Genomic DNA, 16464 nt, shown 5'->3' with positions numbered 1-16464 from the left:
CCTTCATGATTCATAATCATTATTGTTATATTTATTTAAGAATGTACGGTAGTCAATGAGAATACTCTCTTTAATCTTTGTACCAAACCCACTAACCTTCTCTTAGTTACAATCTTTTTTTCTTGGCAAGAAGCACCATCTGTTAATCACTACTAAACAAATTATGAGAGAAACACCATGTTCATGCGCCATAAATCCATGCAAATTGTAGGCACACAAACAAAGTCAGAGACTCACAAACATAATACCAATTAACAAAAGGCCAATCGATGGGAAGGAAGAGAGGCGATCGAGGATAATATAGGTAGGTGTGGTGCATGCTAACCCTAGATAATGCATGCGTGATAAAAGGGTTTTGTGCTGACTATCATGCAATACATTTCAGACAATTTATTGTTTTAAATTAACTAATAATTTGTATTAGTTATTTGTAAATGTTAAACGTTGCGTGTAATATACATCACCTTCCACAGTCCAACCTATCCCGCATTCTGCATATTGCTTCGTATATTTTCACCAGCACCGGATACGATGCAGCTCTTTCTCGCAGGCTTGAGAGATTTTTCAGTGTATGGAAATATATCTGTTTTATCAAGTGTAATAATAAAAGTGATTGGATACTTTAAAACACATTTTAATTATATATAGGATAATATTTGGTGTATCGGATTGTGTTCCCAGTAAACTAAAAAATTTCTGCACAGACTCTTGTTATCTTTCTTCTCTAGGGTTTTAGCTTTAGCTATAGGATACTTTCCCACCACATCTCTCAGTCTGCATGCGACAATGGTCCCTTTAACCTTGTCTATTTGGCCTGGTTTGTTTTAGCAAATTTTGGCGTAACATTCAACAAATTTTGATCCGATTCTCCTGCACTGAATGGGTCTAATCTCGAGAAGATAATGTGAAGAAATAGGTAAATGATAGTGAAAACCTAAGGGCCCGTTCATTTGGCATCCCCTTTAAAAATTGCACTTAAAAACTTAACTCTTCTTGAAAACAAGGAGTTTTGAAATACAATTATATATAACATCCAAAAACTTAATTGGTATAAAGAATTTAAAAACTTTTTCCTCCTATTTTTTTATCTTAGAAAATTCATTAAAGAGACTGAAAATATGTTCCGATTGAGGACCCCAAAGGGTAAGCCTATCAACGACCACGACGACAACAACAACATGGACCCGGTTGAGCTCCTAATCCGACCCAACACCCGATCCCCTCCAAGCACAACACCAGATCGAGTCTCTCACAGCATCAATACCAGATTTTCGTTTCTAGTTCGATCGCACCTTCTTTGACAGTGCAAACCAGGTTTTCTCAGCATAAGCTGCGGAACTGGAATAAGAAACCAATTGTTTCGAACTAATGGTCAAGTGCAGTCATTGACCCAAGCTCCCTCCGCTAGTGCTTACATATTTACATAAGAAACCAACTGTTTCGAACTAATGGTCATTACATTTAACCACAATAAAAACTTACAAAGAACAGTTTTGTGGATACTTTATGTCTAGCTCTCATCATGCATGTGACTAAGAAACAGATGCGTCCTAGTTCCTTAACAGTTTTTTGTTCGAACAGGTTTAGCCACATTTTTCAAGCTAACGTTTTATACCTTATCATATGGATGGTAATTAAGCTTAAATCTTCGTTTAAGCGACTCAAGTGATTGCAAACATTTGATGCCATTCTTTTCCCAGGTCCCTCATATGTCCAGCCTTGAGGTTGAAGGAACAGTCCACGTCGTAGGTAGGTCTACATTTTAATCCACTCAACTCTATTAATTTCGATTGCAAAATGGATAGGGATCCCAGTTTGTTGAAATAGCCCCAATATATAATTACTGTGACATCTGCTGCTACGTACCAACCCTAAAATATTTTTTGAAAATGGAGTCTCGTTCACACTCTTCACTTGTATTTGTGCCCTATGTCGACAAAGTGTAAATAAGGTTTCGCCACAACAAGCAATATTATTAATTTGCACGCATTCAACTGCAGATCAAGTGCAAAAAGTTTATAGGATAAGAGAGGTTTGATCAATATGTCTAGAACACGAGGCAGCATGTCATGCATTATTATAGGAAAAATTAGTATCCGGTCCCTAGTTCTTACTGTTTATTAACTAAGACCTTATTAGTTATCAAATTTTGATTCAAGTCCCTAGCATTAATGTGATAATGAATTTACATGTTTATTATATAATTTTTTAATATAAAAATTAGTAATTAATTTAGGGTTTAATACTCACACCTCTATTAAAATTCTAATTAATTTTCAATTCAAACATTTCCAAAATAATAAAAAATTAAATTAAATTAAGTTTGTACCTATTAGTTTTTTATATATATATAAAAAGATTCTTAATTTTTAATCTTAAATGTACCCATTCATATAATTTTTCAATTTTTTTAATCTTAAATGTACCCATTCTCAAATATATCAATTTGTTATATGTAAAATGTACCCTTTTTTAATATAAAATCCATTCAAATTTTTTAATCCATGTTTAAACTTATATGGGTACATTCTTTTTTGTTGATTTGAGAATGTATCCATGTTTTGGTACAATAATTTTTTTTGTTAATTTTGGTTAATGTACCCATACATATATGTATACACACACACACAATATAATAGAGAGTATAATTTATATTTTATTATTTTTAATCCCATAAATTATGGGTTTTATTTAAAATCTCATTAATATAAACAATTACAAATTTCAATTTTTAATTTTTAATTTAAAAAATATAATAACTTACATTATTACATTAATGTCAGGGACCTTAATAAAAAACTAAAAACTAATAAGGTTTCAATCAAAGAATATTGATAGTTAGGGACCGCATCCAAAGTGTCCCATTATTATAAAAGTGGAGAAAAGTTTATTTTTTCCAAGTATCTCTCTACTTGTATAGTGATGTATATATGTGACCGTGTTCCATACACACTGAAAAATCTCTCATAGAATAATGCTTGTTTCTCTCACTTTGAAAATATGAAGCAACAAGCTTGCTTCGGAGTCCTTGTAACTTGTTAGTTTTGTAGTAAAATTACGAAATAGACATTGGGCAATTGTTGGATCCATATATCAGTGAGTAAGACCACATTATATTTTGTGAGATATAATCGCATTATGCACGTCCCACAAAGATGTTACTTCTTGCCAAGTACAACTTCATATTAGAATTTGTACCTTCCTATTTAAGAACATACATTGAGGGCCCCCATAGAATATCTCTATTTTTAAGAGAATATCTCTATTTTTAAGCAATTTGTTCACTTTTTGAAATTTGATATTTTAAGAACCCTTATCTGTTGGGGTATTGTATGTTCCAAATTTTGTAACTTGGCCATGTGTTGCTTATGAGTTTGATTGCTTTATTTGTTAAAGCCTGCTTTTTAGTCAAAATGGTCTTAGAGATTTGCATAACTCTTCACTTGGTCTTGAGATTTGAAATCTATAGAAGTTATCCCTGAGATTGTCCACCATTAATCATTTTGGTATTTTCGTGAAAAATTATGTTAAATAAAGACCAAATGAAATAAGCATAGGGCCCAAATGATTTGACAAAACTTGAGGGAATTTTTGTCATGAACAATACTTGGCTACTCAAAGATTAGTAAGTAACTCCTACTCAAAAAATTTCAAAATCATTCGTTGCCAATTTATAGAACTTCATATTTATAATCAGAACCGTTCATATTATAAATCACCATATAAAGATCGCATTTGCAAAAAATAAATTAAAACTAAGGTCGTTTAGTCATCAAACTGTTTAAAAACAATTGAACGGTATTGATAAAAGCATTACGAACCGTTTATATGCTTGCTATAATAGATTGACTAAACGACCTTATTTTTAATTTATTTTTTGCAGAGATGATATTTACAGTGTGATTCATAGTATGAACGATTATGATCATAAACACAAAGCTCTGTGATTAAAACACTAAGGGTTTTGAGTAGGAGTTCCTACTCATCTTTGAGGAGTTAAGTAATGTTCTTTTGTCATTTTATCCTTACTTAATGAAGATTTTTAATGGAAGGACCAAACAATGGATGGTAAACAAACTCATGAACCACTTCTATCAATTTTAAATCTTAAGGGACCAAAATAAGGAGTTATGCCAATCACATGAACGATTTTGACTAAAAAATCTAAAAACTATATAACGAAAGATTCCATAGTTAAAAGACACCCTAAAAATCAATAATACGATTTGTATATATAAATTTGACACATTTATTAATATGTTTTTAAATAAAAAGAAAATCTACTAGTATATGTAAAATTCATCGGTATTATTATGCATCAACAAACATGTCTAAGACCATCTTCAAATGAGATGTAAAAAATGCCACATAGACATATAACAGTAACAAATGACATAATATTTACTCCAACCGAGATGTTAAAGATGATATGGAAAAGAAGCTGCCATGGATAAGAGCATCTCCAATGGAGATGTCAAAAGATAAATATCAAATGTTAATTGATGGCTAACGTGGTAATGTCATATTTTCTTTTTTTTCCAACCGATGTGTTTTTTTGTTATAAATAATATATATATGACCCATTTTAAAAAGAAATCAATTAAAATAAATTTTCAAGATCTATAATTTGTGCATTAATGGGACCCACGCAATCAAATAATAAAAAATTATTTGACATCACATTTTCTCATATGTCAAATTTGATATATGAAAACTCATATGTCAATCCACATAGGATTAACATATCGGTTGGAGTTTGCTTCTACCATCAAATTTGATCACATGACATTCAACTTAGAATTTGACATCTCTTTTGGAGACGATCTAAAGAGATGTCAAATTTAAAGTTGTTTTCAAATTTTATTTTTGCTATTTCCAAATGCATTTCACTTGTCTTACCTTAAAATTATCATATTTAAGTATTATTTTATTATTTTTAAACCAACAAAAACCCAACTTTTATTTGGTGTATTGGATGAAAGAAAAATATTGACAATATGTCAAATTGCCAAGTCAGCATCAAATTAAAATTTGATATTTGAATTTGATGTCTCCTTTAAAGATACTTTAAATATCATTGTCGACAAAAACTGTCCAGATGGCTAACGTGGATCGGTTCAGATTTGGATCGAATGGTGGGCAACTTAATTTGATGATGTGGCAAATCACAAACGGTTTCGATTTGACCTCTCATTAATTAATCATCAATGACCCAAATAAATGGACCCGCGTAGGTCCATTTTAATTTGATTACTAAAGGGTTTCCGCAAGCCCAAGCTTTGATTGACCAGCCATGCAGTTGTTTTGAACCTCTCCACGTAAATTAGAGGAGTTCATGTCATACCAAGACAAATATACAAAAACCTACATCCTGCATTCGTTATTTATTTCAAAAAAATTGCATGATAACTATTTTGATGTGTTAGTAATTCCGTAGAGAAAAATATAATCACATACTTTTAACCGAATCCATGAGAGAGAAGAGACGAAGATTATAAATACTTTTAACACAGTTTGACATGCTATTATTAGAATGTTGATCTAAAATGGTTTAAGATTCATAAGTGTTTTTGTTGAAAGTGTTTTACGATGTAAAAGTGGCCACTTGAAAAGTATATATAATTAACACTGTTGAAAAAAGTGGTGAATTGCCTTAATAGTTATGGTTTTCCTCCTCAACCCGTTGTATATCAGGTTTAAATTCTTCCCCTGTTTTTAATGTAGATTGGTATAGAATATCGATTTTCTTATAAAAAAAAACGTTGTTGAAAGCAATGCCTATTTGATGTCAGAGCAAGAAAACGAATTTTCATGGTTTTCCTTAACTTGTTTAAGAACCAAAAAAGAAACAAGAAAAAGAAGAAAGCAACCCTTTTGCTTTCTCTTGTTTTTTCGGGTCTGCAGAAAGTAAGCATATTACATCTGTTGCCCTAAGAAAACTCTGCAGAAGGTTGAATTTCACCGGGAAAGACCAGATAGATGGTCATGGGTGACGAGTGTGTTGTTTGGCACTGCCCCTCTAATCAAGCTATGTTACGTGGAGGGCGGCTTCGGTGATGCACTCCCACTAGTCATTGTTTAATCTGATTTCTTTTATAAAGATTAAAGAATAACAAAATATACACGCGTAATTTCCATTTTATTATCCTTAAATTTTGCCCTAAACCTTTGTTGTGATTTTTTAAAAATATTTTTCGAAGGTAATTGAATGAGTTTTCTCCATTTGATCGTCAAGAAGCAAAATTTCGGTTTTGAGAAGTGAGGTTGGGTTTTGAGGATGAATTTAAATATTAAAGTGAGATAAAAACAAATAAATGTAATGAAGTTTTATAAAACTTAAACATAGTAAAATGGAAATTACCCATAAATATAATACAATACGATACAACGTATATCTAATCACATCGACTAAATAAAACTTGGTGTGAGAGTACGTGAGGCTGGTGGGTGTATTAATTTCCACACTGCATGAAATATGGAACAATGAATAGAAAATAATATGTTTTGTCTAGAAGAATGAATAAATATTGAATAATAAAAAATGTTATTCTTATTATCGATTTGTATCATCTTTCTAATAAAGATGATATTCACATGTGCTGATGGAACATATTTGTATTAAAGATATGATACAAATAATAGTATAGATAGATAATAAGTGTAACACTACTCTTAAATAATATGTCAGGTGTAGTCCGCACATGATTTTTTTTCTTCATCACTTCAATAATAACTACATATTGTACGAGATCTATGGAACAAGAGAAGTTATTTGTTTCAACAAAAATATTTGAGGGGATTTTTAAAACAATACAAAGAAATTCAAACAATACAAAAAAAATGTACATGAACCGTTACTGTTTATTAAAGTAGTAATTGACTTCGCTCAATAGCGTAATTGCTTGGGAAATTTAGTAGGAGTGGAGTTGCTCCAAATTCAAAACCCTAATATTTCCCTTACATTTTACTTCCTTTTTAAAATGATTAAATTGGCACACACGCTTTTGCAAACCCATGTGGGTTGCTTTCCAGCCATTGCCATTCCACACACGCACATCCTCCATTTGTCAAGTTAATATAATCGCCTCCTCGCCTCCTTTCCAAAACCAAAAAACTTAATTCACTGAATGCTTGGCAAAATATAAAATTTTAATTTGACCATCTGCTGGAAACAAGAATTATTTAATTTTATCAAAGCTTTAAGCTTTACTCTCCATTGGTTCTTCTACTTCTCTACAAGTTCCGGTGGTGGCTGTGGCCTTTCTGGATGGGTGAAATCTTGGCCTTTAAAGGTAAGTGCTGTTAATTTTATGGAGAATTTGTACTTGTTGCGTGGTTTAAATTTGTGGGTTCTTATTTTTTTGTTGTGGGTTTTGTTTATAGTGGAGAAAACTGAGAGATTTTGAGGGGCTGTGAGGCTATGAAATTCCAGAGAAAAAGATGACTTCTTTCAGAGGATTGGGAATTGGGTTGGGCATAGTTTTTGGGTGCCTGCTGTTGGGACTTGTTGCAGAGCTTTACTACCTGCTATGGGGGAAGAAGAGAATCACCAACAGAGAGATTGAGGAGGAAGAAGATGATGGTTACATTATCAGCCATGCAAAGGAAATCTTCCATTTTAATTGCTTCAAAAAACCCAATTCTTTTCACACCCGCAGCAATGGAAATTCAAATTCCCATGAGAATTTGAGAGAGCCAGATGTGAATGTCAATGGAAGTAGCGAGCCAGATTTGGAAATGGGTTCTAGCAAGGATTTGCTGTTGAAGCTCAATGGGGAAGAAAATGTGGAAATCTCAGAGCTGATGAGGCTGCACAATCTGGCTGGCCCACCAAGGTTTTTGTTCACAATCAAGGAGGAAGAAAAGGAGGATTTGGAATCAGAAGATGGGAAATCTAGAAGTAGCAGAAAAGGGTCAAGGACTAGAAGTTTGAGTGATATGATTTTGGCAGTGGACACACCTTTTCTCTCCCCTATGCCTTCCCCATCAGTAAAGTCTTCACCTTTGAGCAATTTGGAGGCCTACAAACACCATGGATTCAACCCCCTCTTTGAATCCTCCACAGAAGCTGATATGAACAGGCTGAGATCTTCACCCCCTCCAAAGTTCAAGTTCTTGAGAGATGCAGAGGAGAAGCTGCTGAGGAGATTGATGGAGGAAGCTGAGAAAAGGGCAGCTAAAAATGGTGGGTCTGCAGCTTCTGCAGCTCAAGATTGTGGGGTGAAAGCTTCAACAAATTCAACAATGGCTGCAGAAGAGAGAGATGGGTCTTTTATAAGACTCATTGTTGGCAAGAACAAGGAGAATCATCAGAATCCTCCAAGCTCTTCCAAGGTACTTCCACTGGCTTCTTCTCCTACAATGTCCAAACCAACTTGACAGGATTGGGCAATTAAATCTCTGTTAATTACCAAGAGATCTCTGTTAATTAGTTTTGAAAGAGGATTACTTCTGTATTATTAATCTTAGAGGTTGAAAGGTGTTTATCTTCTTCATTTTACTGCCATTGTTTTTATTTTTTTAGTTTGCGGGGCTTGTTTAGAGGTGTGATTGCGTTATTTGATTGAGATACCGTTTTCGCGAGTTAGGTAGGGTAAAAAAATATGGATGGTCTGAGCTCTCATGTAGGATTCCCAGACAAAACTGACAAATTGTGCGGAGTTATTAAGGTGCTGGTTAGTTCAAGTGGGGAACTTGTGGGGTAATCATTTTTGTCCAGTCCTCAAATGTCCTCAGGTTTCTCTTTGACCAGTAATCATTCATTATCTTGTGGTTAGCTTAAACATATTCTTTCTTTTAACATTGTTTTTCTTCACTTTTTCATTCTACAATTGGAATTTGGAAGTAATGAAGTATAAATACAGATATATTTAAGGCATGCTTGCCAGAAAAGGGTTCATAATCTTGTCTGAAGACTCTGTTACAAAAAACTGTAACGTGACAGTGTATGACGATATTTTTATCCACTCATGAACTGTGACGTGACAGTGCGTGATAGCGTGAAATCCCACCACAATGATATTCCGATGTTAGTAAGTTCCTCTATGTTCTTAGGTGGCTTCGACATAGTGCAGTCGTATTCATTTAAGCCATGTTGGGCAGAAGTGGGTACTGCATCTGTTGAAATTTGTTCAACTAATGTAATTAGCCAAAAATTATCCACAGGTAATCTGCTTTGTGGGTCTTTTTTAATAGTTTTTTGAATAAAGTGTTCTGCAGTTTGAATTGGTCTCAAAGGAAACAATTGGACAATGGAGTACCCACTACTTCAGTTGCTGCCCTCCTTTCCATAAAAAGAACGCAGAAATGCACACCAGAATCCAGATTTTACCCAACTTAGATGCTTAAGAGTGACTCAACTTAACAAGAAATAGGATGGTAGTAGTAGTACTAGGTCCCCACCCCTCATTGGCCTTTTTTGGGGACTTGTTGGAGGTGATCTAGCTCTCACCTATCTTAATCCTAACTCATTACTATCTCTCGCCGCTTTAGCTAACTTTAGGGACGTATTGTATTTTTCATCTTCGAAGGAAGGGGATGGGAGAGAATTTTCCCTACAATCGTGTGTGATGAGTGTTGTAAACACAAAAGGGTATATTCTCAGTAACATGACATATTTTCTTCTTCAAACGGTACAATTTGAAATTGAAAAAAGTTTTGGGCTAGAGGTTTCATATAAATGCTCTCTTCTCATAATCATCCCATCAGGGGTGAAGCTATAGAGGCACAAGCCGCCCCTCCTCTCGCCGGAGTTCATAGCTAAAGCCTAGGTTTTCGCCCCTCTGCTTTGGTGGTGTAGCTAGTGCTGCGTTGGGTGAGTTTTCTGCAACCTTGTTTCGTTTTATTTATTTATTTATTTTAAAACAATGCCGTTTTGGACCTCTCTACCAATGGCTATGTCGACCTCTCTACATGCATCACCGTGATCGACATGTGATGTCGCTTACCACATGATTATGTCTACTAAAGTGCAAGTATATCTGCATTATTGAACCTTAATGCGAAGACTAACTAGCTCTTACTATGTGAGTCGTGACTATCAAAAAGATTTTAAGTTTGTACTGAATTTTTTTTAACAATTTAAGGCTTAAAAGGACAAGTGTCATGATTGTTTGCCCTTTAGAGGAAGACTTGGTACTCCAACCAAAAAATGTGATAAAGGTTGAAAACGAGTGCATGAGAGGGTTAGGTTTTTTACCTAAACAACAAGTAATGTCGTTGTTATCACGCGACTTGGCAAAAAGTAGCCCATTCGTTAAGTATCAACTCCTCCATTTTAATCTGCAATAATACAAATTTTCAAAATTTGAATTCTTAAGGACAAGGAACTACTTGGAAACTTGGACAAAGATTACATCCTTCCATATGAAGTTTTGAATTTTTATTTTTTTGGGAAGAAACGATATTATCTACACTACTAAGAAGGAGGAGGTGGACTTAATCTTACAATGAGCTAGCAATAATGTGGTTTAAATTCATCTTTGGCAAGAATCGAACCTAATACCTCTTACTTATATGTGAAGATAAATACTACTAGACTGTAGTACTAAATAACTCATATGAAGTTTTGAATTAAGAAAGCATTCTTGTGTGTTTGGCTAAGTATTAGAGCTGGGAAACAAACATAGCTAGTTCCATTCCATTTGGGTTGTGGTCCAAAACCCCAAAGCCGCTGTCAATTTTATGGGTCCATCCCATTTAAACCCTGGGTTGGTGGCCCCACTTAATTTATCATTTTCTCAATTTGTTTCCAGATCAATCATGTGGCAAACGTGAATTAGTTAATCAGTCAGGACAATGTGCTGACTCATTTGCGTTTAGTTTGTATGTGAGTTTGAATTCTCTTCTTTGTAAAATTAAATTCAAGCTCTTTATTGTGTTTTTGGTGCATTTGTAGGGTTTTAGTAATAGGTTTTATAGTTCTTGAGGAGTTAATTGGTACTTTGGAAGTCCCTTGTTCATTGTCTTTGTAGTACGTTTTAACAATTGAGTCAAAAGCTTATTGGCGTTTTGAAAGTTCATCATCCAAACATATAATTAGTAGGTATTTCGTATTTTGACATAAGTTGATAGAAATTTAATTTTCTAACATTGATCAACATAAACGATTTTGCTCATCAACTAAAGTCAACGAAAATAATTTTCTTCCCCAACCAAGATCAATATCAATTATTGGATTTTCTCTTCATTGACCTTTCCTTAAAAGCGCAAAATGTTGATTGATCCAATAATTTTAACACAAGTATTTTGTGACCTACCTCAAATAACCTCCCCTTAGGTTAATAAAAAAAAGTTACAAAGCGAACCCCTACTAATATACATGTCTCAAAAGTTAGTTTCTACATTTGTAACGAGAGTCTTGAATTCGACTCATACAAACTATGAGTTCGATATTAAATTGTAACAAATATTTCATCGTGTAGTTTATCTCAAATCAATCACCTTTTAATGCAAATGTCACATCTCGGGCCCGTTCCACCATCGTAGCACGATATTGTTCGCTTTGGGCTTACTATTCCCTCACGGTTTTGTTTTTGGGAACTCACGAGCAACTTCTCAATGGGTCACCCATCCTGGGAGTACACTGGCCTCCTTCTCGCTTAACTTCGGAGTTCCTATAGAATCTGAAGCCAGTGAGCTCCCAAAAAACCTCGTGCTAGATAGGGATGAGAATATACATTTAAGGATTACTCTCCTGGACGATGTGGGATGTTACAGTAAATATATTGTAGCATCAACAAGAAAATGATTTCTTCAACGTTACTCTTGAAATGTATTATGTTATATTATATAATATGTTTCTTCAACATTAGTCTTGAAAATAAGGTGGGGCCTAGCTCCGTTTTGAACTAGGCCAGATTTCTAGGCCTATCCTGGATAAAGAGACAAACAAAAGCAGATCGAGTTGTTCCATGATGGAAAGTTGGAAACTTTGTAGTTTTGCTCTGGACGTGACACAGCAGCCATGACAATCAAACATATGAAGATCAAGCTGCAATTTGCATTTGTCCTTGTCAATTTTCTTTTTCACTCGCACATGCATGCAATAATGTCTGAAGCCATTTTAGCAATGACCAAATCTGAAGCCATGCTTATTTGGTATAAGACTAAGAATATTGGGGTTGCTTGGCTTGAAGCAAAGCATGTTTGAGGATGAGATTTGTGTCATATTTTACATACGATATAACAGAAAAACTTACACATATCAAGTGTATGCGCTAATCCTCTCACAATCGACCAGGTGTTGTTCACATGATGAATACTATGAGAGAGACAATAGTTAAACGATTGTATACCCGTTACGTGTTAAGATAAATGTATATGGGATTTGCAAATAAGCCGAACGATGAGTTGACTTGAATCTTAAGGCTTGTTTACTTAATACATGAATTGAAGAAGTAAGGAATCATATATCACGTAATGAGTGCACGCTCTAGTTGATCCAGTTCATGATGTAGTATTGGGTTACGAATTTTACAAAGAAAATCAAACTTTTCATATTTTCATAAGTGTTGCTAAACACATGGAAAGTTTGAGATTGAAATGATTCTAATACTCCATGTCACCAAAGGATTACATGGCAGTGAGAGTATCACGTTGAAAATATAGAAATGCAAAGAATTAACAATTCTTTAACATTTCAAACATTATCAGTTGATTTAAATTAATATAGTTCTTTCAACCATCAAGCCTTAAGAGATTAGATAATCAATAAATGCTTGTGAAATGACTGATTTCTAACCGTTAGACGCCTTCAAGCTAAAGCAATTTGAATTATGGACAATTGGCAATCAAGAAAGATGAAGAAAGCAACTTGATCAGTTGCATGTTTGGTGCAAATTAGTGGAGTGCTGTTGGAACTTTAGAGCAACTCCACCTTGGAGCCCTCCCCTCAGTCAATTCACTATTCAATTCATCTTGTGAACAGTAACTGCCTTTTGCATCTCCACCGTTGCACTTGAATAGCCCTGGCAATAAGTAATAAAATATTAATTTTTTTTTTAACAAAATAATACTAAATAAATTTATTTGTAATTTTAGATAAGATATTTTAAATCGTTCTCGTTGCGTCACGTGTCATTTACCCAAAACGACTATTATTGGTCATAGATTTCAATAAGATTTTTATCCAACGTCATCGTGCCACGTATCGTTATCTTTTCAGATATTTTTTTCGGATTTTTTACAATTTAAATTTTTTTTTATTCAAATAATTAATCTCTGCCGTTGGATTTAAAAAAAAATTGAATTTCAACACTCTAGATTGTGCCACATGTCACAACGGTAACTTTTCTTAATTTTAAAACTATTTTTTAAGTTTATAAAGCAAATTAACATCAACCGTTGATCTCAGATCGAACAGTTGATATTAAATCAGCTTTTTTTATATTTATTATCGTTGGAAATCGGACGGCTCGTATTAAAGAGCCGTTGGGATCGAACGGACTGTGGGAAGCCACGTGGCTTCCCAACGGTCACTGCGCGCGAGTCATTCACTCTGAAAACGTGTTGGCTGACGCGTCCCCACTGGTGCGTGAGGGGCACGCGCCTGACACAAAAAAATAAAAAAAAGGACGGACGCCAGGTATGGCGTCAGCCTGACGTCACACCCCTCGGGCTGAAGGGCTGGCAATCCCTCACGGGCATGGCCCTTGGGCTCTCATCCTCACTCGGGCTACCCAACACTGGAGCCGAACCCACCGACCCTCGGGCCCTTTCCTCTCGCCTGTCCTCCAAGCAAGGTCTAATGGTGGACTTGCTCTTAGATATTGAGAAGCGACCATATATCCACCAACTTTTCTTTTTGTTTCCCTCACTCATCATCCATCAACAGATCAACTTGCTTGAGCGTTGACTATTTGGGAGTTTGACATAAGGTACAAGGGTCCTAGGAATTTTGGTATGCCTAATTGCCTATGCACTGGCCAGCAGAAATAGTAGAAAGACATCGATTGTATATCTGACATGATAGCTACTTTTGCATTTTTTGTGAATGAGGATCCTCTCCGGATGAGGATCCTATCCTATCCGGATCCTCTTTGTGAGGATCCAAATGATTTTCTTTATGAAAATTTTGAGGATTTTCTAATTATGTCCGTTCATCGTACATCGCGCTATTAGTTTTCGTCAAATACTGTTTATATTCAATTTTAAATAAAAAATTTACAATGATTTTTGACCCACGATGTATGAACGGATGTAATTGGAGGATTCCCGGATCCTCACAAAGAAGATCCGGAGAGGATCCTCCTTTGCTTTTTGCAATGTTGGCTTTGATTGTTGGAGTTGGATACTCTCCCTTCCTAATATTTCTTTTCTTAATTTTTTTAAACGATTACTATTAAGTCACTTCAACATTTTGTTTTGAATTTTTTATAGAGAGAAAATGACCAAAACGAAAGTGTGAGAGGAAGGGAGGAAAGGAAAGGAAAATAAGAGGGGAGAAAATCATACTCCTTGATTGCTAACGGTAAATTGTTACCTTTGTTCCATACAATGGATGGGATGGGATGTTAATTCTCACCCTTTAACTTTTCAGAACACAATACATGCAGCTGCTCTTAAAGCATCTCTGCTCGTTTTTGGAGGATAAGAACAATTGGAGGGCAAGGACAATAAAATTGCTCTTCCTATTCATTCTAAACAGTAATTGACTTTGTGCAAGTCCTCACGTTTAAAGGAGGAAGGGCAAGGGCAATATATTTTTTAATATTTTCTTCGTCTTATCCTCCATTTGTTTAATTTGCCAGTGTTTTTGTTTTTATTTTTTTTATTTTTTGAATTTTGCAAATGTACTTTTTAAGTGTGAACTTTGTATTAATTTTTTAGAGTTGGATTATTTTTTGTCGTTAAAATTTTCAATTTTTTAAAATTTGACAGACCATATGGCGTAGCCCCAATTTTTTTATTTTGTTTTTACCGTTGGAAATCTAACTGCTGTTGTTGCCTCAAATTCGGATCAAAATTATATAAAGGCTTAATTGGATTAATAATACCCGTGGTAATATGGTAGTTGGAATATAGCCCATGCGGTAAAAAACTAGGATTTAAGCTCATGTGGTAAAGTTTGTTAGGATTTGTGCCCAAAATTGGAAATTTTGTCAACTTTTTGTTAATTAATAGCGCTTGAGCCAGCCTCACGTGTTAACAATTAATGGAGAGGTTTGTTTTAGCCTAATATGTGCATGGAGAGTTCTTTTTTAGCCTAAATGTGTGGCTCACGTGCTAATAGTTAACAGAAAATTGATGAAATTTTCAATTTTTGGCATAAATCCTAATAGACTTTACCACGAGGCTTAAATCTTAGTTTTTTCACCACATAAACTATCTTCTAACTATCCTATCACCACGGATACTATTAATCCAATTAGGCTATTAATCCACTTCCTTTCCTTCGCTCCCCCCCCCCCCCCGGCGCCTCACTCTTAGCTCAGCCTAGTTGAATATCAGAGTGCGTAACGAGCAAGACTAACAAAATAATAAGAATATTATTAAACTAACGAGAATGACAAAATGACTACAAAACTCTAGAGGATACATTGTGATTAACTTGTTATTCTACGAGCTACAAAACATTATATATACAAAGAACTAACATAACCCTAATAAACAAGAAAACAAAACTCTAATACTAATGGGCTAAGCTCAAATTCAAATAACAAAATAATTCTAAATTCCAACAAACCTGACTCGCGCCTCAGCTCAGCCTCACCCAGCAGCCATCCTCACTCAGTCTTCCCTCGACGTCGACCACTCGTCCACCTCACGCTCATCCCGGCGATCCGTGAGTTTTCTCTCGCCGTCTGGGCAACCCACCTCGATTCGAAAAAGTATCATTCTGTTCTATTTTTCTATTCAACGTGTGACTTAATTTTTTTGTAAAATTTTTTTCGCTCTAAAGGAATGTTCAATGATCTGCAGACTTGGGTGTCAAGGAGATAATTTTGGTGGTTTTGCAATCATTTTATTGATTGCAATCAATGAATGCGTAGTATTAGTCTTATTACAAGTAGATTACCAATGGAAATGTTTAATGTGCAAATTGGCCTATTAGCATAGCAAATTAGCAAACCTGTCTTTGAATTTTAATCATGAGATTAACGAAGCGCTTGCAAGATTATTTCATTTTGCTTATTGAGATTGATGTGCTTTGCATTTTCTGTTCGTGTTTATCATTCATTTTATTACGATTAATCATGCTCTGTTCTTATGCCCACGAAAAAAAAAGGGAAGTTTTAGAGTCTCGGTCTCTTGATCGTCAAGCTAAAACTTTATAGTCACCTGGTGTGGGTTTATTGCCTAAACGCTGACCATAAAGTTTTAGTCTCACGACCAAAAGAGCGAGACTCTAAAAATCCAATTCTCCTTTTATTTTTCATTTTATCTGTCTATTTTAATAGGCCAGCCCAAAGCTAATTGTCCAAGAATTTGTCAGCCCAATTCGGCTCAGGGCCTTTTGCTCTC

The 16464-nt window shown here is 34.7% G+C and overlaps 1 protein-coding gene across 1 annotated transcript; it reads left to right on the top strand.

Annotated features, from left to right (window-relative positions):
• Positions 1-6917: 6917 nt before the first annotated feature.
• Positions 6918-8500, top strand: LOC126591523 (uncharacterized). The gene is made up of 2 exons (XM_050257228.1): positions 6918-7292; positions 7384-8500. Exon 2 carries the CDS (start codon positions 7441-7443, stop codon positions 8377-8379), a length of 939 nt encoding a protein of 312 aa, XP_050113185.1. The 5' UTR covers positions 6918-7292; positions 7384-7440; the 3' UTR covers positions 8380-8500.
• Positions 8501-16464: the final 7964 nt, after the last annotated feature.

The sequence above is a fragment of the Malus sylvestris genome, chromosome 11 (assembly GCF_916048215.2).
Source record: "Malus sylvestris chromosome 11, drMalSylv7.2, whole genome shotgun sequence".
Taxonomy (NCBI): domain Eukaryota; kingdom Viridiplantae; phylum Streptophyta; class Magnoliopsida; order Rosales; family Rosaceae; genus Malus; species Malus sylvestris.
Note: the sequence above shows the minus strand (reverse complement) of the source record. Positions and strands in the feature narration are given on the sequence as shown.